The sequence below is a fragment of the Nesoenas mayeri genome (assembly GCF_963082525.1).
Source record: "Nesoenas mayeri genome assembly, chromosome: 2".
Lineage (NCBI taxonomy): Eukaryota > Metazoa > Chordata > Aves > Columbiformes > Columbidae > Nesoenas > Nesoenas mayeri.
This window is the reverse complement of record NC_137543.1, coordinates 140292621-140320582: the sequence shown is the minus strand read 5'-3', so window position 1 is coordinate 140320582 and position 27962 is coordinate 140292621. Positions and strand designations below refer to the sequence as shown.

General features: G+C 39.8%; 2 protein-coding genes across 2 annotated transcripts; one reads left to right on the top strand and one right to left on the bottom strand.

Annotated features, from left to right (window-relative positions):
- Nucleotides 1-583: 583 nt before the first annotated feature.
- FAM237B (family with sequence similarity 237 member B) lies at nt 584-988 on the bottom strand (the record flags this gene model as incomplete). The annotated part of the gene is made up of 1 exon (XM_080364210.1): nt 584-988. One exon carries the CDS (start codon nt 986-988, stop codon nt 584-586), a length of 405 nt encoding a protein of 134 aa, XP_080220336.1.
- Nucleotides 989-12655: 11667 nt separating this feature from the next.
- Nucleotides 12656-26273, top strand: GTPBP10 (GTP binding protein 10). Its single transcript, XM_080338973.1, has 10 exons — nt 12656-12839; nt 13325-13518; nt 13609-13700; nt 14792-14936; nt 18501-18574; nt 19472-19524; nt 22725-22832; nt 23361-23438; nt 24414-24537; nt 25299-26273. Exons 1-10 carry the CDS (start codon nt 12807-12809, stop codon nt 25517-25519), a joined length of 1122 nt encoding a protein of 373 aa, XP_080195099.1. The 5' UTR covers nt 12656-12806; the 3' UTR covers nt 25520-26273.
- Nucleotides 26274-27962: the final 1689 nt, after the last annotated feature.

The following is a 27962-nucleotide window of genomic DNA, read 5'->3' as shown; positions in this document are numbered from 1 at the left end:
TAAAACATCTGACTGTGTAGATCAGAAAAACGCCTCTTGCCAAGGAGGAAGGAAGCTCATGGATCTAGGACAGGTGAATAAAATGTAAAGCAAATCACCTGTATGATCTCAGTTCAGACTCATCCCAGACCACGATGACCAGAATTTGTCACCATTTGGTGATTCACATTGACCATGAGATCCCAGTATGTGGCAATGGTTTTAATGGGAAGAACAGGGTTTAAGCAGTCAGGGATTTGACCTTCCCTTCTCACAAGAGGGTTGATTGAGACTTAATTCCAAATGCCAGAAAACTTTTAGTATTATGATGTCAGTTACATGCACACAGTGATAATCAGAGAAAGCAGCATCCATTTCCACACACTCTCACATGCATACCTGACACTTTTTATACTTTGTTAACTATAGAAGTGTAGTACCCTAGCTACTTTTGACTCATGTATTGTGAAAGTAGCTACCATTGAAAGATGCAAATACTTTTGACAAGTAGAGATAGAAAACTGGAAATTACTATATTGAGTTGTCTATACAATCAAGGACAAGGATGAAACAGTGTTTCAGTTTGATGTTGGTACACAACAGGCTAACACCATATCCTGTAGTTACCTTCTAAAGTTCTATGTGAGTATGTGGAAGAATATTTGGGAGACATTAATTGTCTTCTGCCCATCCCGTGGGATCTTGAGAGCACACAGTCTACATACATATCCCAGAAGTTCTGGGCTAAATCATTGAAGAGTTCATTGTGCTTGGGCTTAGGGGATTCCTTTAGGAACATCATGAAGTCCCAGAGAGCAATGACCGTATCTGCTACCTTGAGTTTCTTCATTTCCACCAGCCCATGAGATGACACCTCCCAGCACTGATGGTCAATCTGACCCAGGCTTGGAGGAGTTTCTTTTTGATAGTCTAGATTGGCATAAACCAAATTCAGTATCAATATACAGCCCAGCTGTAGATACCACCTTCTTTTCCATACAAATTCCATACTCCCAAGAAGATACCTGAAAGAAAGCGTATAAAAATCACAGTGATTATGCCATTATATCGTTCATTCTCACATAACTTTCAAGGATACCTCAATAGATGATTTATGCTTTGTGGTTCTGCATAGTACTTAATTCTTACAGAACAATAATTCTTATCAAACCATGGAATAAATACCAGTCAATGAACCCTCACACTGGAGCTAGGTTTGCACCTAGCAATTGTTAATGCTGTTTAGAATATGAAAACCTGATGTAGAAAGTTTGAAGTGCATGTAGCCTATGTCAGAACTGATCCTTGAGCTCAAGACTTCTTCCTTTAAACTCCTGTGCTTAGATCATGAGTAAAATCAGATTAATAGCAGATGCTGAAAGCATCCTAGTGGTATTCTATTTTAAATTATTGCAAACAAGTAATAGAGTTATAAACAGCCAGTCTTTTATGGAATGGTCTAACTCAGAAAGGTGGTAATGAAGGAACAGTAAACCAGACCATTACGCTGTATTGGGTGAGCTTAGGTAGGGCTATGAACTTATTCAGTAGCTGTTGCAAGACCAGAAAAAGGCATATTAATTTCTGTCTTGTGTTAGAAAATCAAGCAAACTTTTGGCACAAGTATTTCTATATGCAAATCACAGAAACTATTTGGAGAATTAGAGATGGAAAGGGTAATAACACAGGAGGCATAATCAGAACTTCAAATGCTACAGAATATGTAGTCAGTATTATAGTTGGATTCCCTCTTGGAAAGCTTCAGTTCTCCTATGAAGCATATTCCCTGTGCTCGAAGCAGGTTTAGACAAAACATCACTAAATAAAAAAGACAAGTCAAGTCTCTCAGATAGTGCCCCTTATTTTGGTGTCCTAAATCAATTCTGTGTCAAAAGTTGGTGCCATGCTCATTCCGTCAGTTTCTGATCCCCTTGCCAATTCAGAATGTAAAATACAATTACAAAATGATGTTAGGTTCTGTGCAAATTCAAGGCAATGTTTTGGGCAACTGTGCAAATTTTACTGGTAACTTGGCCAGAACTGCAAGTGTGCTCTCTCAGAATATCTTTGGGCACTGGCAATACAAAAAGTTAGTCTATGATGTCATCAAAGTGTTAACACTGACATTCTCTCTGCAGCTCCTAGAGATGCAATTAAAGAAAGGACAATCCACAGATAATACAAAATATATGTGAACTGCCCGTAAGAAGGCAGAGCTGAGACGACACCATGGAGTTCACGGTCACACCAAGTTGGTGTGACTTTTGCTGTAGCCTCAGGGTTCTGGGATGATTTTTAGTTTGAATGTGCCATCACACTGCTGCAGCCATCTGAGGTCCCTAAACTCATGTATTCCTTTACCTCACCTTCAGGTCTCAAAGGAATGAGCCAGGCAGATACTCCAGCCTAACTCCTTTCTAAAACTTCACTTGCTACATTTCAGCAGGCAGAAGGATTCCCTGCCTCAGCATCCCAAGAGCTTATGAATATGCACTGAAGTTTCTCTTCCTTGATTTGTTAGAAAACAGGCTCCAGCAAACAAGCAGGGATAGAAATGCTTCACCTCTCACTTCCACTTCATTAGGCACCAGCATTCAGAGGAAGGACACATGAGCATTTAGCTACAAATTAGAAAATCGGCAGCCAGGAAGACACCAAAATTTTGAGTTGTTTTGATTTCATGTTTTAATCCAGCTAAAAAACTGAAATACTAAGGGTCCATTTGAACACTGCAAACAGGAGCAGAGACCACAAGTAGCCTCATAGAGACTTCAAGCTAATAACTCCAACTATTCAGTACATGACAGATGAGTTTCACAAAGACGATAACTGAAGAGCCAGAGCAGAAGTTATACTTACAGTGTTTCTGTGATGAGATGAAAAACAGTAGCCTTGAAACAACAGTAGGCAGCCACTTGGAGAAAAAGGAATTCCTGAGAGGGCTGCAAGTGCCCGGCAGCTGCTGGATGCTCCGAGGATGCCGGGATTACACGGCACAGGGACGGCTCTGCCACCGGCAAAGCGGCAGCGGCAGCAGCATGAAGTGAGGTCAGTGGGGACAGCGGGAGGTGCGCTGGCAGCCCAGCCTCCTGCTGGTGCTGAGTGTCAGCCCAGCCCGGGCTGGGGTCTCACCTGCAGGGGCTGCCTTTGTACGGGGGTGGGGTGTTTGGGGTGGGGAGAGGCAGGGGGCTGGCAGAGGGAGGAAAATACAATGGATAGCAAATCTTTCTCCAAATCAGCAACATGAATGCTCTCCCCATTTTATAAACCCAGGTTTCCATCTGCAATCTTGTCTGCCCACGAAAACACGCACTCATCAAAGACAACATTTCAAAATAAGGGAAAGTGGATGCACAGCCCAGAATTTATAGGCACAACGTGCATCCACTCTTCCAGTTCCCTTTTGGTTAAAACTCCCTGACTTGAGATTGATTTTACACTATTTTTTAAAATGTCCCACAACTTGATTGCCAAAGAGGATTTTGATGCCATTTCATTTGTCCTCAACCACATCCCCTCCAGAAGCCGGCACTAGTGCCAGCTGCTGCGCCCTGGTGTTCTCGTCCCACATCTACCAGCCAGCAGCAGCCCAGCTGTGCCAGCGCCTACAGACTCCTCTGTTGTTTTGCTTGTGGCCAGTTATTAATACTTTCTGTGATAAGGAACTAGGCTCATGCACATGTTTAGAAGAGCTCTATTTCCTTTGAGGGAATGAAGCTTATGAAGGAAGAAGCTTTCTTAGTTTTCTAAGTATTTCTTCAATACATATTCTTATCTTACACCAGTTATGATGTCTCATCAGGTTCCGAAGTGTAAGACCAAAAATAGACAGATTTTTTTTCCAGCTGCTGTTCATTTTCCATGGGTCTAAATGTTGCAGATTAGCCTAGCTAGGCCCAGTACACTATATAAAATAGCTTCTATATCCTGCTAGTAAAATAAGGTTTAAAATACCGCTTGAATTAAGGGGTGTCAGGGAGCCCAGAGCATTAAAATCTGTAAAAGGCCTTGCCTTCCCATAATGGAAGATGCTCTGTTAGTCCACAGTGTTCCTAAGGGCAGATTCCTGTCCATAAATTTGAAATTCTGTTTCTCCCTGAGTCCTGGCACCCCTCCCTGGATGGCTTGGGCAACTCCATAGGCAGCACACCGGATTTCTGGAGCCTGTTCTATGTACTTATTGTGCCTAATTCAGGACAGGTTGCCCAAAACTCAATTCCACAAGGGTGAGGATTATCACAGCTATTTTGTCTTGCATTATTAAAGCTTAGATTTCTTTACACAGACTTCTCTTACAAATTTCTCAACATGTATACTAAAGGACCTCTTAGATCATCAAGGAAAATGGATTGGATCATATTCTGAAATGCAAATGATTTTTTAGAGAACCCTTCACAAATTGCACACATGCTTTTTAAACTCTGCAAGGAGATGGCTGCTTTCAGGGAAGATCATCAGTCTTCCACTTTCAAAGGCACTGGAGTTTATTCAAAGTTTGTCAAACTAAACCAATCAGCAGCCAACATCATTAAACTCAAAGCATTTTTGCAAATACACTAATATTCTGTGCTTCTTTCTACCCTGCTGTGGTTCGATGTCAGATTATAACTCTGAATGTAGCTGTCCCTCTTTATGTCACAAATTCCTGCAGCTGGGGATATGCAACAAAATTGGTTATGAAAAATGGCAATGCTCTCAATCGTGCCTCAGAAATGTTCCAGGATTCCTGTGCCCACTTCTGCACTAAAGGACTGGATCTTGAAACACTGAAGTCCCCCACTTCACTGGTGTCTCAGTGCAGCTCATCACTGTGCAGAGGAAGAGTTCATCACCTGAGAACCACTGCATAAGGGACGTTTCAGCCCTCTTCCTATTGCATATGATGGAAGAAAATCATTTTACTCCCTCCTCAGCTACTGAGGGCTGGAAATGGCTCTTGCCAAAAGAAGGTGGCTGGGAGTTCTTGTGACCCAATGCTACATACTCTGGAGTGGGTTTCTTGAGCTACTACACTTCATCTGTCTAGACACCTGCTTACAAAGAATAACTTGCAGACCTGGGGCTTTTACCAGTGTGACTGCCTCATCTATTCCAAGAACAAAGTCTGTCCTGCATGGTGTGAGGATCTATGAATGTAAAGTGTTTTGAAGACCTATGGCATAAGGAGTGTTAAATGGGGTTACTCTACAGAACCAAATTTGAAAGCCAAAGGAAAACACTTGCATGGAAAGCTCCAGAAGACAAGTTTCTTTTTCATACACAGTCATTCTAGCCCAAAGTGGGGGCAAATACTTTGTCTGCAAGTAGCATTCAGGCAGCTTAAAAACAAGTGCTCTGAATGTCATTGGTCTGGTGACTGCCTCACAGAAATTATCTCTTTGTATAGACTGTTCGAAGGGTCACAGCAAATGTCAGGTGTCTGAGGCACTGGCAGGACTTGGGCTCCCTCACAGCTTCACTCCTCTTTAAACACATGAAATTTGGAAGGCTGCTGTTCAAACTACAGTGAAAAAGCTGCATCTGGCACACAACAGGAAATCACTTCAATTCTGCAACATGGGGTCCTTGTACAAATCAAACCCCCCTGAACCTACACACAAACCCAACAGCTCTCCTCAAGGCTGTGTGTGTAGTTTGATGTTAGTGACTCTCCCGCATGAGATGTTCCTTGAAGGAACCTGGTCTGCGCTACACAGGAGAGGGCTGATGTAACTGAAGTGCAGCTGCAGCTTTCTTGAATTCACGTGTCACCCAGCAGCTCAAGACTGTAATTTAAACTTTATTTTTGATGCAGTACATTATCACATATGGAAAATACTGTGCCCAGAACCATGATGTCTGAAGCACTTAAGCATGTAAAACTGTTAAGGGTTCCAGTTCCAGGGAATCTCCTCTCTCTAAAGGAAGGCATGGCTGATAAGAACATAGGACAAATATGTAGTAAAACTGGGTCTATTCGGCTTTCACAACATGCTTTGGTGGAACACAACATGACAGGAACAGCCTGTCCTTTCAAGTGGAAATGTAGTAATTCCTGTCATGAAAACAATAGACACATTAATTAAAGGCAAATAAAAACCTGCTCTGAAATGACAGTATTCAGAGGAACTAGCTATCTTCTGGAAGCTGTTCCAGCTCAGCAATGTAAACACTGTTTAATAAAGCAAAACAAAACAAAAGCCACGTTTGAACCTACACAGCTATAGAGAAGAAAACATCTGGAAGACTGGAATACAGTTAGCTTATCTCTGAACTCTTTGTATCATTGAAAAAAGCTAAAGCTGTATTACATGTAATTACTGCCTGAAATTCTAAAGCAGCATTCATAACCCAGGATATGAAAGCATTAGGAAGGCTGTATAGGGAACCTACCTTCAAGAAAGCTCCTTCACATCATTAATCAAAATAGCTTTCAGAAAGTTTTCAAGTTAAGAAAAGCTTTTCCTCTTTTGTTTGCTTTATACACTCTTGAATTTATCAGTGTAATCAATCTCACAATGCAACAGCTAAAATTTCAAAGGCATTTTAAGGTTTGGATACCACATCAATTCCTTCTTGTCATCCGATTCCTGCTTAAAACACCAAGATGTAGTGGCACCAGACACTGGTGCAAACATGGTGATTTCCTTCTGTTCCAGCCGCCACTAACAGCAGCCCTGAATTCCTTTTCTTCTTCATGCAGATTTATTTTTGTCATGCTCCTCTTGCTTTTCCTAATCTAGTTAATAAAGTCACCATTTTTAATCTTAAAATGAGGTATTCCCAGAACACAGCTATAGAAATCACAATGCTAAGCAACAGATTTTTTTTAAGGAAAATCCTTTCAAATAAAAATTTCTCCTTTTAAAGTGCCACCTCATCAACAACATTTTCTTAATCTATTTCTGTGAAAATTCTTTGATATTATCTAAAAATTCACCTCCTCAAGTGAAAATGGTTCTGATTGCTGACTTTTATGTTTCATTTTCCTATATGGTATTATGCATCTTTGTCAGTCAGACACTGAGGGATCATCACCTGTGCGAGAATAAGACCTGGAATAAGGATGAACCCACGAATTTAAACTGACAGAGATCAAAATGATTGGCAGCTAACAATCCTGCAGGATGTTACATGAAGTTTCTAGGATGGAAGCACCATGAAGAAAGACACTGATCATGTTTATGAGGTAAGTATTGTTATTGCAATTTCTATTTCAGAACAGGTAAGGTCAAGGAAAGTCGATCTGTGACCATCTTCACAAAATGTTAATGTACCTGAAAGCTACACAAGAGCTTGGGTTGTAGGTGAAAACCCTTAAAATCAGAGAACCTCTCCATGTACTTGGGAAAGCAGATTTGTTTTCAGCTGGTGGCTAAATATAAATGGGATTTGGAGAAAAAAAATAGGTGGTGTTTTCCATTCTGCAGAGGTTCAGGAAGAATTCCAAAGATGCAGCATACGCCACATGTAAACCCACAGACTCCAGCACAGCCATTCCACACAGTAAGTTTTATGAGATGGGATCAAAGACGAAAGTGGCAATTTCTGTGATTTTGAGGTTTTTCATTGATAACTAAACTTGGGAAAAATAAAATGTCTCCCTCAAAATTCTTCCAACATTTTTAGGTTTTTTTATAGCATAAGTTTTGAACTGTTGTACTTCAGTTTATCAGTTTATTCTTTCTATTATTGCAGTTGAGGTACCTCCATCTAGTGGCACGTTATTGTACTGAAGAGGATATCATTGGCATTGGTTAAATCTCCTTTTTTAATTTTTTTAATTTATTTTTATTTTATTTTTAGTTAAACTGTAAAGGTAATACATAATTTTTTTTATAAAATCTGGACCTTGGATATGTTGGTGTAGTTATTTCTTTCAGCTACCTTTGTGCCAGCTTCCCACCATTGCAATGAACCACTGGGTGCATGGTCCAAAAGGCAAAGCAAGAAAATTGACTTGCATTTTTTTAATTATTTCAACTCTACTTTAAAATAAAGCTATGTTCCTAAAATATTTCAGTTTAATTTTTAAATATTTCCACCAAAGTTAGTTCTTCTCTAGACTGAGAAAAACAGCACATAAAGTACCAATTTCAAAAAAATTGCTGCTGAAAGCTTTAAAATTGTTGTGGAAAGAGACTTTACAGCTTCTTCTTGTTAGAGCTGATGACAGCACAATACCTAGTGATTTATAACATGAAAGAAAAGAAACAGAGTAGTAAAACCATGATTTGATGTAGCAGTACCCTTGTGATTTTCAAGCCATCATATACAAGTATTTGAAGTACACAATAACAACAGAAAGAGCAGGAACTGGAGCATCATTTAGCATGAAACTCAGAACATGCATTGACTAATATAAATCAGTTTGGAGCGTTTTAAAATGCTGTCAGCCTTTTGTATGACTGAATTACAGATATCTCTGTGACCACACATCTGCACACTCTTTTGTAAAGAGGATTCACTGAAGAAAGAGAATTGAGTCACTCTCTGCAACATTAATGAGCAGCCTCTGAAGTAAAGAAATAACAGAGCAATGTTCTATCATCAGGTTTGACAGGGAAGTGCTCATAGCCTTGTTACTTAAATTTGCGTACAGCACACTTGCTAGTGATTAAACAGCCAACGCAAATCAAAAGACGATAGAATCAGTGCTGCCCTGGCAAAACAGAGCAGCCCTTCAGGTGACCAGATACATTTTTGAAGCAAAGTATTTAGAAAAGAAACCATCTAAATAGCCTCAAACTTCAGAGTTTTAAATGATTCAATTTCAGTAATTTTTAGCACCACGTATATGTGATCATGTACTTACTGGTATAAAAGGTTCCAGAAAATGCACAATGGCACATTTCAAATGAAATGTTACTTAATTCCCTGCTGGTATGAGCTTGTTGGCAAGAGCTTGCTCAGTGCTGAAATAAATCTAGTGATAAGTCAACTTACAACATACACAGAGGAGCAGTTTTTCTTATTTCTCTTTTTTGAGGCTGAGCTGCAGATTGATTACATGAGTTGAATTAATTAGTAGCTCTGCTGGCATCTCTGGACCAGTGTGCGCATTAACCTGGTGTTGGATGTGACCTGCTGCTGTGTGTTGTGGAAGTTGAGCACGTTGAACTTAAGGCTCTGCTGAGTCGACCAGCTACAGACCCCACTGCTCTCAGCAGCCGTAACGATCCAACAGCATGAAATTCAAACCATATGCATCACAAAACAAAGCACAAAGCCATAGGGTAGCTGGATACACGTGTTTGTATACAAGCAGAGCTCAGGGCCTATGACTTGAGCCTTGAAGAACTTTGCTGATAACCTCCTTGCCACCTGCAACTTCCCCATGCTTTCTTCGTCTCAGTTAAAGGTTCTTTTGCTTACCTCCTTCTTTCTACTCCTTCTATTCTTTCTATTCTGGACAAAATGTTCTGCTGTGTGTAACATGAATTAGCATGGTAACGCTGAACAGAAAGGTCCTCCTGAATGATAGGGCCTAGGTCCCTGTTGCTACAGAAAGCTCTATTGTACAATCACCTCATAAATTTATCAAGTGCCATATTAAAAACAGGTATATTTTTGTTCCCACTAATTCTATGGAAAAGCTGTTTCAGAATTTGATTGCTGTAATAACTAGAAACATTCTTCTGATTTCCTGATATATTTATTAATGAATAGTACATATCTGTTTGTTCTTGTGTTAACACTGCCCTGCAAATTAAATGGTTTTCATCCTTTATGCTTACTTCCCTGATATATTTATAGACGGTACTTGTACCTCCTCTCTGGTTTTGTTTTATTGAAGTAAACAAGCTGAGCCATCCTAAAATCTGTTTGTACAAAAGGCCCTCAGGCTCTCTGGTGATGTGCCTAACCTCCCTCTACCCCTCTTTCTGTTCCACCTTAGCTTAGCTATAGCACAATTAATTAGGAGATTTCACAGTATCGCAAATGAGATTTCACTAGGGCCTCAAATAATGCCACTAATACCTCCTTACTGTAAATGAAAGTACATTTCCTGAGATATTCTCTGTACTTATGATGGTTCCTAAGTATATATTACCAGATGTCATCAGTATGCTCTGATTTTATCATGGCTACTACAAAAAAACATTAAATATGACCATCCTAAAACCAACCCCTTAAGCCTGACATCTTCCTTTTCAACCTTACTTGTGGTTACCTCACTTCACAATTTCTCTTCTAACCCCTCACGTTCTCATTACTTTCAAAGTGATACCATATCAAATGTCTTATCAATAGGCTATTAATATGGCAAATTTGAGTTTTCCCAAAGCTTTGAACGTGACTGAGACCAGGCTTTGAGATCTGGGGTTGGCCAGGTCATTTTTATTCTTTTCAAAGATAAGGAATCGCAGTCCAGGTTCAACCCACCCACCTTCAAAGACTTAACAGAGAGATGGGGATCCACAGGGAGCCATTCATGATGGGGCTTGACCCCTCAGTTAAACACCTCAAGTACAAGGCCAGACTCACATCAACTGTTTTCCAGTCATCTTATAACATTCTTAACAGATATGTTCAAACCACTTGCTGGTAGATTTCACATATCACCTATTTCAGAACTGCAGATGTAGTCCTCATGATGTGAAAGCATGACATGGAGTTTTGCATTTGTTACTGTTGTAAGAATTCCTGTTCTGCCATTCACATGATGCATCTTGCCTTTCTCCACGTGGTGAAACTCCTTTGGCACTGAGGAAAGGCATACTTTGAACTTGGGCTCACTAGATGACAGTCACATCTTCTCCCGTTCTCCCACTTGTATCACTGAAAAGTCTGCTCTAAAAATTCCATAACAGTACGATATAAGCATGACCAGTTGGTAGGAATGAAAAGTATTTTTAGCTGGAACAGAATACGTAGTTGATTGGTAAAAGTAACATAGAACAGCAGAAAAAAGCAGGTCAGTACTTCTAAACAGAGTGAAAAGCTTTTGAATTTATTTTTTCTGTAGATGTAGGTGGAAAGAAAATGTTCTTAACTGGACTCAAGCCTTCTAAAAATACTACTAAGAACTCCCATGGAGTATGATGCTTCCAGATAAAAAACCATTTTGTACTGTAGTATCTTGCAAAATTGTATTCAATTGAAGTATGTTATTATTTTATTCATTCATCAAGACCATCAAAAGCCATCAGGAATAATCATTCTGAATAACAGTCATGCTGCTTCTGTACCTTCTTCTGAGCAACCCAGTTGCATAATAAACAGTTTGTTTTTATAACTTGAAGAGAGAAGTGTGGGTCAGCTGAAAAGCATAGGATTAGGAATTTGTATTTTTCATTCTTCCCTGATTAATTTTTAAAATATTTTTTCCCTATTTTATGTCTAAAATTTTAGCAATTGAAGGTCTTCTACTCTAATTAACCAATGACTATGTGGAACTATATTTAAGTAGCTTTTTAAAATGTAGGTTTCAGCCTAACTTTTATAGTTTACAAAATAAACCAAATTATACCAAATATAAAGACAAAAAAATAATATGCAGAAGAATCTAAGTATGTAACTACTATCTTGCACCTATTTTGTAAATCCAGTTTCCAAATATGGTGTCCTAGGTCATTACGCAACTGAGAAATGAAACAAACAAGTAACAAAAACAAATTTACATAATTAAAATGGCACTGGACAACACTCACATGTTGCGATACATCCTGGATACTGCTTGAATGTTCTGTTGGGCTATTTAGCACATATATGGCACAACACTGTTTTCTAGATTATTATGTAACAAATAAAAAAGTCCATTGCTGAATGTATTTTTAGTATTAAATTACTGGAAATGGGAATGATTCTCCTCAGGTAGCTAACAACCCCAACTGAGAATGCATGACCTTGTGTAAAGGATGTAAGAAGGAATAGAATAATATTTACTTTTTCATTAGAATTTGTGCTTCAAACAGACAAAAACCACACACACAAAAACCCACAAATCCCACGCCACTGAAAATATGTTCATACTGCCCGAAAATAGCTACTAAATAAAGACTTGTGGAAGAACTTACTTGGGGGCTTTTTTTCGCCAATTTTACCCCTCTGACCTTGCTGATGTCATGATTTACAAACTAATTTCTCATCTGTAACCATTTAAGAAAAGCAAAGCCCTGTAAGCATTATTAGCGCCGTGTACTTTCAACAGGCTCATCCTTATCCTGAAAATTCGCCCCGTGGACAAGTGAGGTCCCGATTTCTCGAGGGACAGCACATCAGCAACGTGACCAACAGGCTCTGGAGGGCCCAACTCGTGCAGGGCAGCAGCAGCAGCCGTGTCCGCCCGGCACGCAGCTCCGGGGAGCACAGGCTGCCGGACACCGCAGATCTCGCCCGAACTCTCCGGCAGCCGGGCCCCTGCTCTCCCCTCAGGCGTCCCTGACCTGTCCCAGCGCCTCTCGGCTTGGGACGCTTAGGGACGGAAAGGCTGTAGCGACGAGCAGCTGGCCAGGTGTGCCCCTTGCCGGGCCGGCGGCCCGGGACCACCAGCTCCACCAGACTGCAGCGGGGCCCGGTGAGCGGCCACCTCAGCCCGGCGCGCGCGAGAAGGGCCGCACATGCGCGGTTGCGTGGAACACGGTCCCACCTCGCCCGGCGCGGCTGCCATGGCGGCCGCGGGCAGGACGGGAGCTGGGGCGGTTGTTCGCTTCGCCTCCGCGCTCCCCCGGCTGGCAGCCAGACCCCTGGGGCCTGGGCGCTGACACCGCCCGCCCTCTTGCCCTGTCCTCCCCACACCGCTCCTGGGCCCCGGGCCCGCCCCCTCGCGCCTCCAGGCCGCTGCTCCCGCCCCTCCTGTCAGGCCGCCGCAGGTCGGGCGCGGGCCGCGGATCCCGGCTCCCAGCATGGTGCGGTGCGGCGCGGCGGCGCTGCGGAAGGTCGGTGCTCCCGAGCCCGAGGAGCGGTGGGGCTGCGGCGGCGAGAAGGGCTGGCGGAGCCGCCGTCCCGCTCCCGCGGCCTCTCTGGGGCGGGCTGGCGGGTGTCTCTCCCTTCCCCCGGGCTGCCCCGCGGCCCGCCAAGCGCCGCACGTTTCTCCGCCTGCAGTCGGAGGCAGGAGCCCCCCGGTGCCCAGCAGGGCGCTGTGAGGCACCGCACGCGTGTCCGTGGGCGCAGGGGCAGAGCCGCGGCCCGTCCCACTGCCTGGGGCTCTGCGGGCCGGGCGGGCCTGAGGTAGCACTGCCGGGGGGCAAACGTCGAATATTTGTTAAAAAAACCATCTCAGAGGGTTACATGACCTTTCTGAACGTTCATTGTTGCCATCAGAGAAAAGCTCTATCTGAGCAGTTTTAGCCACGTTGTTTGTAACAACAAACAAAAATATAAACAGAATGTAATACTGATATGAAACTACTTGTTTTGTTAGTATGGCAACTTTATAGACAACTTACGGCTCTATGTGAGAGGAGGAACTGGTGGAATGGGTTATCCTCGGCTAGGTGGGGAAGGAGGCAGAGGTGGTGATGTCTGGTTCGTCGCCCAAGAAAGAGCTACCTTGAAGAGCATAAGGGACAGGTATCCCCAGAAGCGATTCATCGCTGGAACAGGAGCCAACAGCAGGTAACTGTCTGTTTGATGAAAGTTCTTACATACCTCTTCCAGAAGCAAAACATCAGCTTAAATTACTAAGCCTGGCTTAATTTCTCCCAGTGTTAGAGCACTAAAAGGTGAAAAAGGAAAAGATTGTGAAGTTCATGTGCCTTGGGGAATTTCAGTTCTTGGTGATGATGGCAAGCAAATTGGTAAGAGCTTCCCATTTTTTTTTAATGTATCTAGTAGATACTGTCATATTTATTGATACCATCTAGCACGCTTCTAACACTAGGATATTTGAAGGTTACATGTGTTGCAAAATATGTGTGTTTTCCTTTGTTTGAATGAAGAGTTGACAAAAAATTCACTGTAGACATTTTTGGAAAAGCAAGGACCCCTTCCAGAAGCTAGTAGTAGTTTGTATCACTATATGCAGCAGAAACTACTGTTGAAGGCTGGAAGCCATAGTGATCCTCTACGGAATCGTTAGTGACTGTACATAATTATGTGTCCATAAATTCAGGTAAGTGTCCCTGTAACTCCACTGAATTATGACATTGCTTAAAAGGCAGAGGTCCTTGCTGAGTGTCGGCATTTCGGGTTATCTAAAATACTTATCCATTTTTCACTCTTTTTTTAAAGAGTGGTACTTGGTAGTAACCAGGAAGATCTTCAATACAGTGCCCTTGGAACAGCTCTCAATGGTTCCTTTGCAGTTTCTCAGAGTTTTTTCTTTTTATACTGTTCAGAGTTCACACTAAATTCACAAATTATTCCAATTTGAATGTTTAACAAAAATGGATATATGGTAAGAACTTTTTATGATGTAGGCATGTCAGCGTCTAAAGGTGTCCTTAAACTATGTACTCAAATGTTGCATTTTTATTTTTTTAAATTATTCTGACATTCTGACCCTATAACCTACTATAACCTGTATCTTCATGAAAAAAAGAATGTGACATCTGGAGAGTTTGCTATAGCCATATCTCTATCAATGCAGTTTTTTCCCTGCATTCTTTAGTTAAAGTATTGGATGCTTCAGATCTACCATCTTGGCCATACTTTGGCTGCCTGTACTTAGCAGTTTTCTTGAAGTGACTATATGACAAAGGGGAATACTGGGGTGTTTTTTCTCTCATTTGTTTCCAAAGAAATAAAAATACCATGGCCCTGAGTGCACAGGTCTTCCAAGAAAGCATACGGAAAATTATCTTTTAATGGAAGATGGATTTAAGTGGAAACTCACAACTGAACTACTGCAGGGGATTGTGCTTTTTTTTACTAGTGAATTTATTTTCAGGAGAGCTTAATGCAGCAGGAGAGAGATTCTTAGCAGCTCGTGGAGGTCTTGGAGGCTCTTTGGCCACAAACTTCTTGCCTTGCAAAGGTCAGAGCCGAATTGTTCGTCTCGATTTGAAACTTATAGCAGATGTTGGCTTAGTTGGGTAAGTACTGTAGTTTGAGAACTGACATTAGGAAACAAAGTAGTCATTATCAAATGAGATTTCAAAGAAATTTGAGAGTTTGGAGGATGAGCAATACTGTACATTTGCATTTCCACTTATATTACTTGCAGTTTGCAGATCAGGTAGAGTTTAAACCTATTAAAATTATTTTAAAGTTTTGAAAGTATTGCTTATGCTTTTGTGGGTGAAGGGTTTCATGAATGAGGGTAGTATATAATTATTCATATAATTGAATTTAGCAATTGTAGCGATTATCAAAATACTATTAGCTAATATTTATGAAGTAAGCAGAAGGTGCATAACAGAGCCAAGGACACTATCCATATTTCATTTTTGGCTTTATGGTGCTGGCACAAGGAGACCCTTTCAGTAGTAGTCGTAAAGAGAGTTTCAAAGGCTACTTAGCCCACTCTTCCAAATAAACAGCTTGGAACGTTGCAAGCAAGTAATAAATTACAAACTGGAACAGCAGGACTTGCATTTCTTTTGCTGTGGTGCTTTTCAATGTTGCTGCTTTATGACAATGCAGATAAATATGTCTTTATTTGGAGAAAGCTTTCAACAAACTACAGTTGTAAAAGTCTTGGTCTGCTTAGCATCTACTACCTCTCTCCTTCTGCCCTGTGGTCCTTATAAATAAAAAACATAGGAAACGTAAAATCACAAGGGGTTTGAGGTGGAAACAGTATGATTATTATATATCATAAAGAATGGAAACTTGAAGATAGCATTGTTTTCTGTTTTGCTTGTTAAAAATAGTTCTGTTAGTATCAGATTTATCTAAAGTTATGTAATTTTCAAGTAGTCTTCATTAATTACATGATAGGAATATTGTTCTTGTTTTAGACGGTGTGAAAATACAGGAGTTTTATGACACTGTTGTTGCTTTAATCCTGCATTTTGGCTGAGGCTTTCCCTTTAAAATGAATTTTTAAAAAATCATTATTAATTAGAGGAGCATATTATTTTCTTGTTAAGAGTCTGAATCAGCCTCTGATAGTTTGTGGTTGTACTTTGATCTCTTTGTGTTTGTTATTTTTACTTCAGTAGATTTGCAAGTGGTTGGCTATTAGATCAGGTAAAAAACATACAGACTTGAGAAAGGCACATCATGTTTGGGTACAGGTTGTAATGTGTAGTGTAGGTTGCAGTTTAAACTTCAAAGCATATTGTACCTCAGTGGAAACAAAATATTCATGTGAGGAGCTGACCAGAGTAACCTTCTGGAATGTCTTCAAGGCACATTTCAACATCAGAGTGCATTAAAACTGCCTTCAATGGTTTTCCTGTTTTTAACAAGAGTCATTATGTCTCTTTATTTTTCAAGCAAGACCTGTATACAATCCCCTTATAAAGGCCCTCAATGTAATACTAGTCTTGTTTTTCATTAGCTCGTGTTCTTACTAGTTGTCCCTACTAGCAGGTCGTGATTCTGCATGTATAGGAGTATATGGTTTTCTGTGTAACACCTGCCTTTGTATCTTGGAACCAATGTTCAGTTGCCCATAGTGGTAAGAGGAATGAAAGTCTTTTAGAAACCCCTAGGCCTAATGTGACAAGACTAGACCTAATGTAACAGAAACCTAATAGAGAAACAATAGCTCTATAGAGACTGGACATGAGGCAAAGCGGGATGTCCTTGGTTTGCAAGCTGGGAAAGCAGAATGTTCCACTAAATGAAGAAAGAGCTATGTGACTTTCGCTGTGTAATAGCACAAAATGACAACACACATGCTCAAGAAATGAGGTCAAGAAGCTGACACTGGGAGGGCACCAGGCTGCAGAGACCACTGGGGGCCACTAGAGACCCCCAATGAAGACCCTCGAATACCAAAGATGGACTGCTGGCAAAGGATGTGATTATGTAAATAGCTTATGTTTAATGCATGAACTAAGCAGTAGAAACAAATGAATATGAAATTGGTATGTGTAATAAATACCAAGAAGTGCCAGTCATGTATACGCTTGATTAGAGGAACTATCTTCTGAGCATCCAGCGCACTGCAATGAAAGTGCCTGCTTTTTAACATTTTCAAAACAGTGTTAAGGAGTCTTTTTACCGACTTTTTGTTATCAGTAGGCACAGTTTTCTTTGATCATTGTTGCACTGAAACGTTGTGTCTGTGAATTTGACTGGAATGCTAGACTGGTGTGGTCTTCCATATGGAGCAGGTGCTATAAATAAGGACTATAGCCTCTCCTCTGATGTCAGCATTAGCTTCAACGTGGATCAAGGCTATTATTTCTTTTACAGCTCAGATTAATCTTTAAAATAAGCATGGTTTATAGTTTTGGTTTTAAATTAGGTTTCCTTTCAATGGGTAGATATATTCTGTGAAGAAGCTTTTTGTAAAAACTACCAAATCCTTTAAGGAACTTTTTGTTGCAGTGTGCAGTTATAGCTATCCCCTGGGAGGGGAAAAGTTTACAACAGTCAAGTCTGCACAGACCAGCTCCTAGGGCTTCACTGGTATTCTTTTTGGTTTACTTAGTAACAAAGCAGACTAGTCCTAATTTCAGGATCCATCATGCAACTTCAACCTTAAGAACATACACAAACTGTGCATGTGTGTCTATATACACAAAGTCTCTTCCATTCTTCCCCTCAAGTATATATTACTGTACATAGAGTGTTTACATATGCTTTGCTATATCAAGTAAACTATAGCATAGATATAATTTGCACTGAAATAGTAGAATGTTTCATTAACCATGATTTGTATACCAAAAGACTGTAAATCCCACTGGTAGATGTATTTGCATGACAGGTGTTTAGAATGTAAATGTAATTTACAAAATCAACTGTAGCATGTGAAGACTGAATTCAAGTAGACCTGGATGCTTATGCTCTGTTTCTGTCCAAGTGACTTTGAAAGATTTCCCTTAAATCTATTACAAGTGTATTTACATACCTCTCTTCCATGCATCCTTGGGAAGCATTGTTGGATTTAGAAAAATTATTCAAGTTTGATTAATCATAATGACTCTGAGGGGTTTTTTTTGTTTGTTTTTGCTCGTTTGTTTGTGTTTGTTGGGGTTTTTTTGTTGCTGTATGTAGAGCGAGATAAGGACTAAGCAAAACAAGTCGATTCAATGTGAATCACGCTAAGCCATTTATTACAGAAACAAGTCTCCTTATATACGTAACTATATTCTAATCACGCGTCCACGCTCCAAGCATGGATTCGTTAAATGAGTATCGTGGGCTGTCCGTGCTCTGGAGTCTCACTGATGATACGTCTGATGATTCACGCCACGCCAGGAGCCCGGTGATTGTGGAACGCCCCTCTTTCTCACAGCAGACTCTGTTCTCGAAGTGGCCTTGAGATACCTTTGAGCCTGACTAATTCAGCAACAGGTCTTAATCTATCAAAACCCATCCACAGCTGTTGTTTTGTTTTTTAATTTTAAAGTCTGAGTAAATGGGTCTGCAGAAATTAGATGGTACCGCTGAGTTTGACTAAGGCAATAAAGGGCAATTTGGTAATAAAATATACAGGAATCATTTGTGTTTATTCATATAAAATCCAACTTTCCTTCTAGGTTTCCAAATGCAGGAAAATCATCCTTGTTAAGCAAGATTTCTCATGCCAAACCCGAGATTGCAAATTATGCATGTAAGTTCATACTCTTATTTTTAGAACAGTAGTATTTCATGAGAGCAAGAAGTCTTTTCTTTGACTTGGTTTACAGGTTTATAATGAAGAGCAGGAGATAAACATGTTACCTGCTAAATACGTTGCACATATTTTAATTATAAGAAGTACTTCAAAGAGAGAACTTGCTGTTTAAATGTTCCTTTAACCACCTCAGTTTTTCACGTGTACACCCTCATAGTGCTTCAACCTGCAGGGTCTGTTTAGCATTTAATTTAGTCTCAGCCCATTTGAGCCCATCTGAGACTCTGCATGTGTGCAATATCCTCAGTCCACTGAATATGCACCATCAGGTTTCTTTGCATGAATAGCATTATGCTTTGGAAATGGCTACCACCTGTTCTTGCAACAAAGAAAGATTATAGTTTTGAACCTGTCCACTGAAAAATGCCATTCTTATTAGTTTTCTTTCAGTAAATTAGCATTAGCCATCTGATCATGCTTTAATTAAAATGCAAGAGTACAAGTAGTGGTAATTCCTGCTGACCTTGCACCGCTCTTGATTCTCTACAGTCTTTTTCCGTAGTCTGGATAATGCTTTTTGTGTCTGACACTTCTCAGTCTCCTCTATTCCTTTTTGGGGATGATGGGAACAGAACTGCACACAGTACCAAGATTTGGTGAACTATTGGGTTTTGAGTGTTCTAATTTTGTTCTCTCTTGTGTTTTTCTTTATTCATTTTCCAGTAATTCTTAACATTGCATTTGCCTTATTATTTTCTGCTACTGAACATTTGTTTAATTTAAATATGAAGTGGAAAGTCCTGCAACATTTGAATGTTTGGTAACATTAACATATTTTAAAACATTAAAAATAGTTTTGTTTTCTTCCCCTCCTTGTTTTTTTCTGTGTTGTAGTTACAACGATACAGCCTGAGCTAGGAAAGATCATGTATGCAGATTACAAGCAGGTTGGTATGAAAGTTCATTCTGGTTGTTTTTTGAAGTTGTATATCATGGTTAGTTATATTGCTTAACATAATATCAGAAAGAAAAAGGAAATTTGTATGTTTTTTCATATGTGTATCTATAATGTATGTATATCAAATGCAGTTACATGGCCTTAGTTAAAGTTGTGGAGACAGAACTATTTTTATAAAGTAATAAGAGAGCATTATAGCCAAATGCAGTAATATGACATTGAGCTCATTTCAAGTAACTTGAATAAATGGCTTCTCATTTTCCATTGTCTTTGTTCTCTGGTTCTAATCCTACTTTATAATCTTAGAGGTGTGAGCTCCTGTGTGGAATTGAGATTGCTGAGTCCTAGTATACTCCTGTTAAGTTTAGGACTTTAGTCTCTGAAACAAAGATCTTTTTTAATCTATTATTTTTATGTCGAAGAGGCAAATTTTCTGCAAGTTGGCTATACAGAGAGGTCTGGAATGAGTAGTTTTCAGAATGGATTTTATACAGGGGCAAATTTGTCCAATAACTCCAGATCTGCAGTAGTGAATGACAGGGAATTCAGTGAATATAACCCAGTTATCATAACTTACCGTTCTGGCTTTCCAGGTTGGCTGCTCAAACTTCCTTTCATAGTTTGGTTCTTGCATTTTATGTTTGTTTGTTTTTAATGAAAAGTAATATAGTATGAAGTGATAGGGATTGCTTGAACAGCAAGGATAGTGCCCTACCTGAGAGGTGGGGTACCTGGGTCCAGTTCCCTTTGTGGTAGGCTGTAGCTCTGGAGGTCTGGTGGAGATACTGCCCTACCACCTTAATTTTTGTGAATCTGATTCCACCTAGCTTCTTCAGACTAAGTTGTCAGGTAATTGTGTGGTGCCTGGAATCCTTTCTACAATATCCACTGGGGGGGAAACCAACAGTAAATGAGAGTCTTCCTAATAGATTTTGGACCCTGAGCAAGCATTTTGATTCTTCAAGCTTGGATCTTCTTTGATGTGCTTTTATTTTGTTTGTAAAGTGTATGATACATGCAGTACTGGACTCATCACTTCCAAGATAAAAGGCAAATGCATAAAAGATTTTCAGATGAGTTAACCAGAAAAGCGTCTTTCAGGTATGAACAGACAGAAAATCTTCTTTTCACTTTCAAAAGCAATAATTGTAGGGGGATTTGGTAGCTGCTGCCTGAAACCTTAATTTAACAACCTTTAACAAAACTGTATTAAAGGAAATAAGTGTAGTTTGTCAGGTTCCCTGTAGGGATGCACACATCTAAGGGAAATTTTTTGTATAATCATTTTATCTGCTAGTTTATGGTAACATCCCAGAAAGCTGAGCTGTAAGTAACAGGATTGTCTATAGCCAAAAAAAAAAAAGAGAAGCTACCAACCATGGATCAAGACCTTTCCTGCTCTTCCTGGTGTATCTTTCTCCAGCAGGAGAACTATGTGTACTCCTGGCTTCCTTTTGTTCAGTCTGTTTCGTGTCATATGACTCTTATTTTTGTCTGTTTCTCGCAGTTCATGGTTTTTATATTAGTGTTGGGTGCTTTGTAGGAACTATGTATTTTCTAAAATCAAGGGAACTAGTGATTCTAATCACAGGGAAGAGTTGTGAGTAAGAAGTAGTACTTCAGCTCTCAGTATTGCAGCTGCTGAAAACAAAACAATGTAAGCAATTAAGAGCAGTAATTGAGGTGACTGTCCTGTATCACCAAAGGGGAAATGGCTCATTAAATCTCTTAACCTGCAGAATGTTGACATTTTAAGGAAACAGTTAGTAATTTGCTTATTTGTATTAGTACATTCTAAAGAAGAAAAGTACATGCAAGTTACATGGTGCTGTCTGTCATTACTACTTGGAAAAGGTACAAAAGCAGAGGATCTGAGTATGGGTCTGGGTTCAGGTCTTAGTACCAGATCATGCAAACCAGCAGAAGCACTTACATTTTCTACCAGAATATCTGAACCAAGTGCCATTTTGAGAGAGTATGAGTTTGTTCATGAGCTACATAAAAATATATATTTTGAAAGAGAGCTGATGTTGAGGAAAAAGGTGATGATGCTGGTACTACAGCACCCTAACACATCACACCAGGATGTGGATGTTTCTTTTCTAACGCTCCAGTTATTCTGTCCCTGTTTCTAGTTACAAGTCTGTGGTTTATCCAGCTGTATCTCATGTCTCTGTAGAAGGAAAATTCTGAAGCAAGGCTTCAAATGTTTAGGAGATGCTAATGGTTAAAAATTAGTGTGACATGTGAGTGGGAGTGTAACTCATAGCAGAAAGCCTGCTTCTGCAATAGGTAGCGCGCTGGAAATTTTAGCATGTGCTGGCTTTGGGCATTGTTTAATTGAATCTGGTTGCTGTCTAAATGGCTATTTGATAGATTTGAAGACCCTACTTTTGCTCTTCTTTGCTTCACTATCTGTCTTAGCTTTCTGTGAGTTACTGAGTAGATACTTGGGGGTTTTAGTATTCTGCTCTTTTTTGGTCTGTCTCAGTTCTCCTTTACTACAGTGTACAACTCTCTTAACCAGCAGAGAAAAATGACACGATTCTTGTCCACTGTAGCAGTCTTTGCTGGGCTCTGGTTCGAAGCTGAAGTATTAATCAAAATCTCATTTCAGTTGAAGAGCAGAAGACAAATTCTTAGAGCTTCTCACGCTCAGGGGAACAATATTAAGTGGGTTTGCATTTGGAATAATGATCCTCTGTAGCCACAAGGAACAGACTTCATTTTCTTTTCCAGTGACAGTTTGAATTCTGTATAAATGTGATGGCCTAATCTTCTTGCCTTTCAGAGTCTGTTTTATTCTGAGGTAATAGGCAAATTTTGCAAGATCTCTGCAGAGGTATTATTGCCCTCTATTTTCTACTTTGCAGACATCCATAAATAAATCGACAGGGGAACATGGGCAGCACAATGTCTGTGTAAAAGTAGCATTTTGTTTAAATCTTCTTCTGCTGATAGATTCTGAATGTGTTGAAACAGCAAATGCATACCGCTGGAGAACTGATCCCCCATGCAATTCCAGGGTATACACATAGTTGTAAAAGGAGTGTCTCAAAACAGATATTCCTGACATTCGTCTGTCTGGGTCCTTTTTTTAATATATATTAAATGATAATGTGTCGATAGTTTAAAATCACCATTTTTGCTTGTTGGAAATAAGTTTGTTTGAAATGTTTATTTTCCTAGATTTCAGTAGCTGATCTCCCAGGACTGATTGAAGGTGCACATGCAAACAAAGGGATGGGCCACAAATTTCTCAAACATGTAGAAAGAACCAAACAGCTTCTCTTAGTTGTAAGTTAAATAAAATTTACAGCTTACTGAAGTCAAAGGCGGTGCAGTAAATCAAATGCATCTTAATTGCAGTGTAGTTGGAATTTAGGAAATAATTTGTAATTTGCATGTTTTATGATAAATGTAGCTGTAATAGTATTTTAGAATGGAACACTCAAACAACTGATGATAAATCCTTAAATAGAATTTATCATTAAATCTTGCCAATTAATTTAGAGCAGTCAAGTGTTCCGAAAGCATGAGGTGATTTTCTTTTTCCTCTCCTCCCTCTCCCTTTTTTCTGTAAGATGCCCTTAAAAGAGAGGTTTAAAAATCAGACCTTTGAGAAACACCGTATCAGAATCAAACAGTTTGTCTTTGCAATGTCTACGGTGTCATTTTAGTGTATATTAGTAGTTGCCTTCTGTTATTTGCCTAGGAATGAGAGCATGTATGTGGGCATTGTACTGCAAAGTAGTTGATGGAGAGTACCTTGATACTGTAACATAATTTAATACCACAAAGCTTGTTCTTGTGTAACTTTTTCAGGTTGATATTTCTGGGTTTCAGCTGTCTACTAAAACTCGGTTCAGAACAGCCTTTGAAACTATATTGCTTCTAACAAAGGTAAATTCTCATCTTCCTAATTGACAGTTGTAGTTATGTGTGGAGCCAAGAAAGAGGCTGAGTTTTGATCAAGAACTCCCAAATATTAGTGTGTCTTCTGGTTTTATAATATAAGGCCAGTTAACAAGCTTAGGATTCCCTAAAATGATGAAATCATTATTTTTAAGTGTCCAGATGAATCTCCTCTATTGTATATTGGGCCTAACTGCTCCTTCATTAATCTCAGCAGCATACAGGATGTGTCTTGGAGCCAAGTAAATGTGAAAAGCCACATCATTTTGAATTCCCCAATCTGGTAGTATTTTAGGAAGTAGAAATACATGGGTATAGTTAAATGCCTGCCTTCATGCCCTTACTGCATGGAATAATGGACGTGAGACATCAGACCTCAGTTTTGCAGATATTCAGTGTTTCCATCTCTTACCATTGCTTCTGATTAACATAATAGATCTTATGTAATTTCAAGTTTAGCAGCTGTTTTCTCTCTAGGTATATGACTTAAGACAATGTATCTTCTGAATTTCAGCTATTGCTATTTATTTTTAGCTTATTCATGGTTGTGTTTTTATTTCTTGATATTAACCATTAAAATGCTTAAGAATCGGAAAACTGTCCAAAGAATTTTCTTACATGTTTCATAGATCTGAGCTTTTTCTGAAATTGATGTTGTGTTTGTGGATATCAGAAAAACAAAACCAAATCTGTCATTCTTTTTGAAGGAGGCAGTTTCAGAATTGGCCAGCCAGTTTACCTGAAATATGTGTGTTTGAGCAAAAAAATCACTGAATCGCTTAACAGTATTTTCTTGTGTTAGGCTGCTTTCATACATTAGCCTTGAGCACCTGAGTCAGTCTCACAGCTGCGTAGGCATGAAAGACTTTAGGCAATTAAAGAAACAAGAGAGGAGATGTAAAATTGAAGTAGCGCTTGTTAAACTATGTATACTTACTAAGACAAATATACTTGTCATTTAAGGAATTGGAGCTATACAAAGAGGAGCTTCTAACAAAACCAGCAGTTCTTGCCATTAATAAAATGGATTTACCCTGTGCAAAGGATAACTTGAATGAACTTATGAAACAGCTACAGAATCCTCAAGGTAAATTAACTTTCAACAATTACCTCTGACAAAAGTAGTAATAAGATTTCATCATGGTAACTCTGCCTTGTAAAGGAGTTGGATGAAACTGAAGTGAGGTATTAAATTTGTTATATAAACATATATTTAAAAAGCACTTGATGCATTTGGAGCTTTGTCTATATGCATTTGTACTGCTGGCTTTATTGTTAGGTAAATATTTTAGTAAAATAGAGATATGCTAGGAGATCCTTCCAAACTGTAATATGGGAGAGTATGTTTCCAGTCTAGGTATCTGGGATAACAGTAACCTCCACTGAAGGTACCCTTACAGACACTGATGTATATGCAATTTATCATGTGACTTTGGCCAAAACACATGAAAATTCTGGATAAGCCCATGTAGGTTTACTTCAATTTTTCTATTATATTAGGGTGAATGTCTTTCTATTTCCTGGAGTGTATAAGAACCATGAAGGGTTAAAATGTCCATCTCTCATATCCTACAACTTGGGATTTCTCTGTAATCATCTTAAAGGAAGGGTATAGAATCTTCTCATCAGTGTGTAAATATGGTATAGCTGCTATGTTAGTGCTTGTCTTCTGAGAATTTAGCTATTCTTTTTAAAATTAATTAAGCAAATAGTACTTCTATATTAATTGCAGTTATGTTTATTACTGTAATTTATTAAAGTCTGCTTTCTAAATTTAATGGGATTCTGTGGGCTTTGTACTGATACAGTATTTGGGGATTGTACTAACTCTATCAGTATGATTTTCAGACTTCCTACACTTACTACAGGAAGAAATGAGTCATGCAAATACACTTGAATTCAAAGATATAATTCCTATATCTACGTATACTGGAGAAGGAATTGAGAAACTAAAAGCATGTATAAGAAAATCCATAGATGAGGAAGCAGAGCAGGAGAATGAAGAATATCGGAAAAAGAAACTACTGCTTTTACAGACTTCAGAAGAACAACGGATTAACAAAAGATAGTGTTCTTGGTTGGATCCAACACATTTCAAAATTTTTAGCATGCACATGAACCTGTTGCTATGCAGACCTTCCATTCAATTTTTCTTCACCAACATTGCCCAGTTCTCTGCTCCCTCCGTTGTCTCAGTTTCTTTTGGCACTTGGGTAGCAAAGTGGAGAAAAGAGCGGGTTTTTTGATTTATGTTGGCTACTGACTCAACAAAGTAAAGACCAAAGTATGTGCAGCTCAAAGCACAGCTTAACAGCTGGTCATCCCTGGAGTATTTTTCTGCCAGATGAGAAGAGTGGAAAGAATATAACCTGCACAGGTAGCAAAGGAGCAAGTTCAACCACTCTGCATCTTCTTCCACAGGCATTGGAAACAGCAAGGGAAATTTCTGATGGAGCAGTTTTCCAGGATCTAGTGCTTCTAAGGTGAACCAGTTTTGCTACTTTGACAGGTATCAGATTGTGAGGATTCAGTTATTTTTAAAGATTTAAAGGAAAACACAAATAAATGGCCACAAGGAAGTGACTTGTAGGAGCACAAAAAAGCAAGGCTGATGTGTAATGTTGGGGTGTTTTTTTCATACCTCCTGGTGTTTACTGTATTACCCTTGGTCATATAAATCCTGATTCCCAATTCCCAAACTTAATTTGGGATACCCCTCTTACAGAGTTCTGGGTATACGTTACTTTTTGGTGAAGAAAATCATGACTGCTTTTCAACAGAGCTATACATTTTTCGGAATAGTTAGTGTTCCAGTTTTTGTATTGCAAGTAGGCACACTTCTTTTTTTTTAAATTGAAATATAAGTCCTTTATTGTACAGGGTGTTTTCTACTTCTAAACTATTTTGCAAATCAAAATAAGACTGAATACAACAGAGGCTTCTCAACTTGGTCTGGTTTTGTTTTGTAAGTATACTTGTCCAGCCCTGCTTTTCTAAATTTTCTTAAAGCAGTCACTGGGAATAAAGGTATGATTTCTCATAATCCAGTTCTTTTATCCTTAGTATCGGTTCTCATTCTGATTTTTTTCTGTATTTTTATTGTGTTTGGGACTAACATGGTTTTGTGAAAGCTAAATATGGGCTGTCGGCAATTTTTGATATGCCATTTATTTCATAGTCAAAAAAACTCATTTTTTTGCTGCACTTCTTGAACACCAGTCTTAATCTCATATATAAATGCGGAGGAAGATGTTTGAAGCAGGAGCCAGCTTGGCTTTATTTCAGTTGTGTATCAAGTGTTCTATGAGCTTCAGTGCTGAATGGATAACAATTAAGTGCAACATGGAGCCAATCGAGAGCTGTAGCTTGCAGGACTAGATCCCTTTGCACTTCTGTTGGAGTTGACCCAGGCTGGCAGCAAAGTGCCCATACAGCTGCTTATGCCCCAGGACTGGGGAGAATACAATGAGAAAATGCAAGGTAACTTGTGGGTTCAAGCTTAATAGGTGAGGGAAGGAAGAGGAAAAAAAAAAAAAAGGCAAAACCAGGCACTTGATACCTACCACCCCCAGGCTGATACCCGATGCTCTCCCAATAAATGGCTTTGGTAAGACCAAACCCCAGTTCAATATATTCATCAGTGACTTGGATGAGGGAATAGAGTGCACTGTCAGCAAGTTTGCTGATGACACCAAGCTGGGAGGAGTGGCTGACATGTCAGAAGGCTGTGCTGCCATCCAGCGAGATCTGGACAGGCTGGAGAGTTGGGTGGGGAAAAATTTAATGAAATATAACAAGGGCAAGTGCAGAGTCTTGCATCTGGGCAGGAACAACCCCAGGTTCCAGTATAAGTTGGGGAATGACCTGTTAGAGAGTGGTGTAGGGGAAAGAGACCTGGGAGTCCTGGGGGACAGCAGGATGACCATGAGCCAGCGCTGTGCCCTTGTGGCCAGGAAGGCCAATGGCATCCTGGGGTGTATTAGAAGCGGGGTGGTCAGTAGGTCAAGAGAGGTTCTCCCTCCCCTCTACTCTGCCCTGGTGAGACCAAACCTGCAATATTGTGTCCAGTTTTGGGCCCCTCAGTTCCAGCAGGACAGGGAACTGCTGGAGAGAGTCCAGCACAGGGCAAGGAAGATGATGAAGGGAGTGGAACATCTCCCGCATGAGGAAAGGCTGAGGGAGCTGGGGCTCTTTAGATTGGAGGAGACTGAGGGGTGACCTCATTAATGTTTATAAATATGTAAAGGATGGAGCCAGACTCTTCTTGGTGACAACCAATGGTAGGACAAGGGGCAATGGGTACAAACTGGAACATAGGAGGTTCCACTTAAATTTGAGAACAAACTTCTTGTCAGTGAGGGTGACAGAGCACTGGAACAGGCTGCCCAGGGAGGTTGTGGAGTCTTTTCTAGAGACATTGAAAACCCACCTCCACACATTACTGTGTAACCTCATCTGGGTGTTCCTGCTGCAGCAGGGGGATTGGACTAGATGATCTTTCGAGGTCCCTTC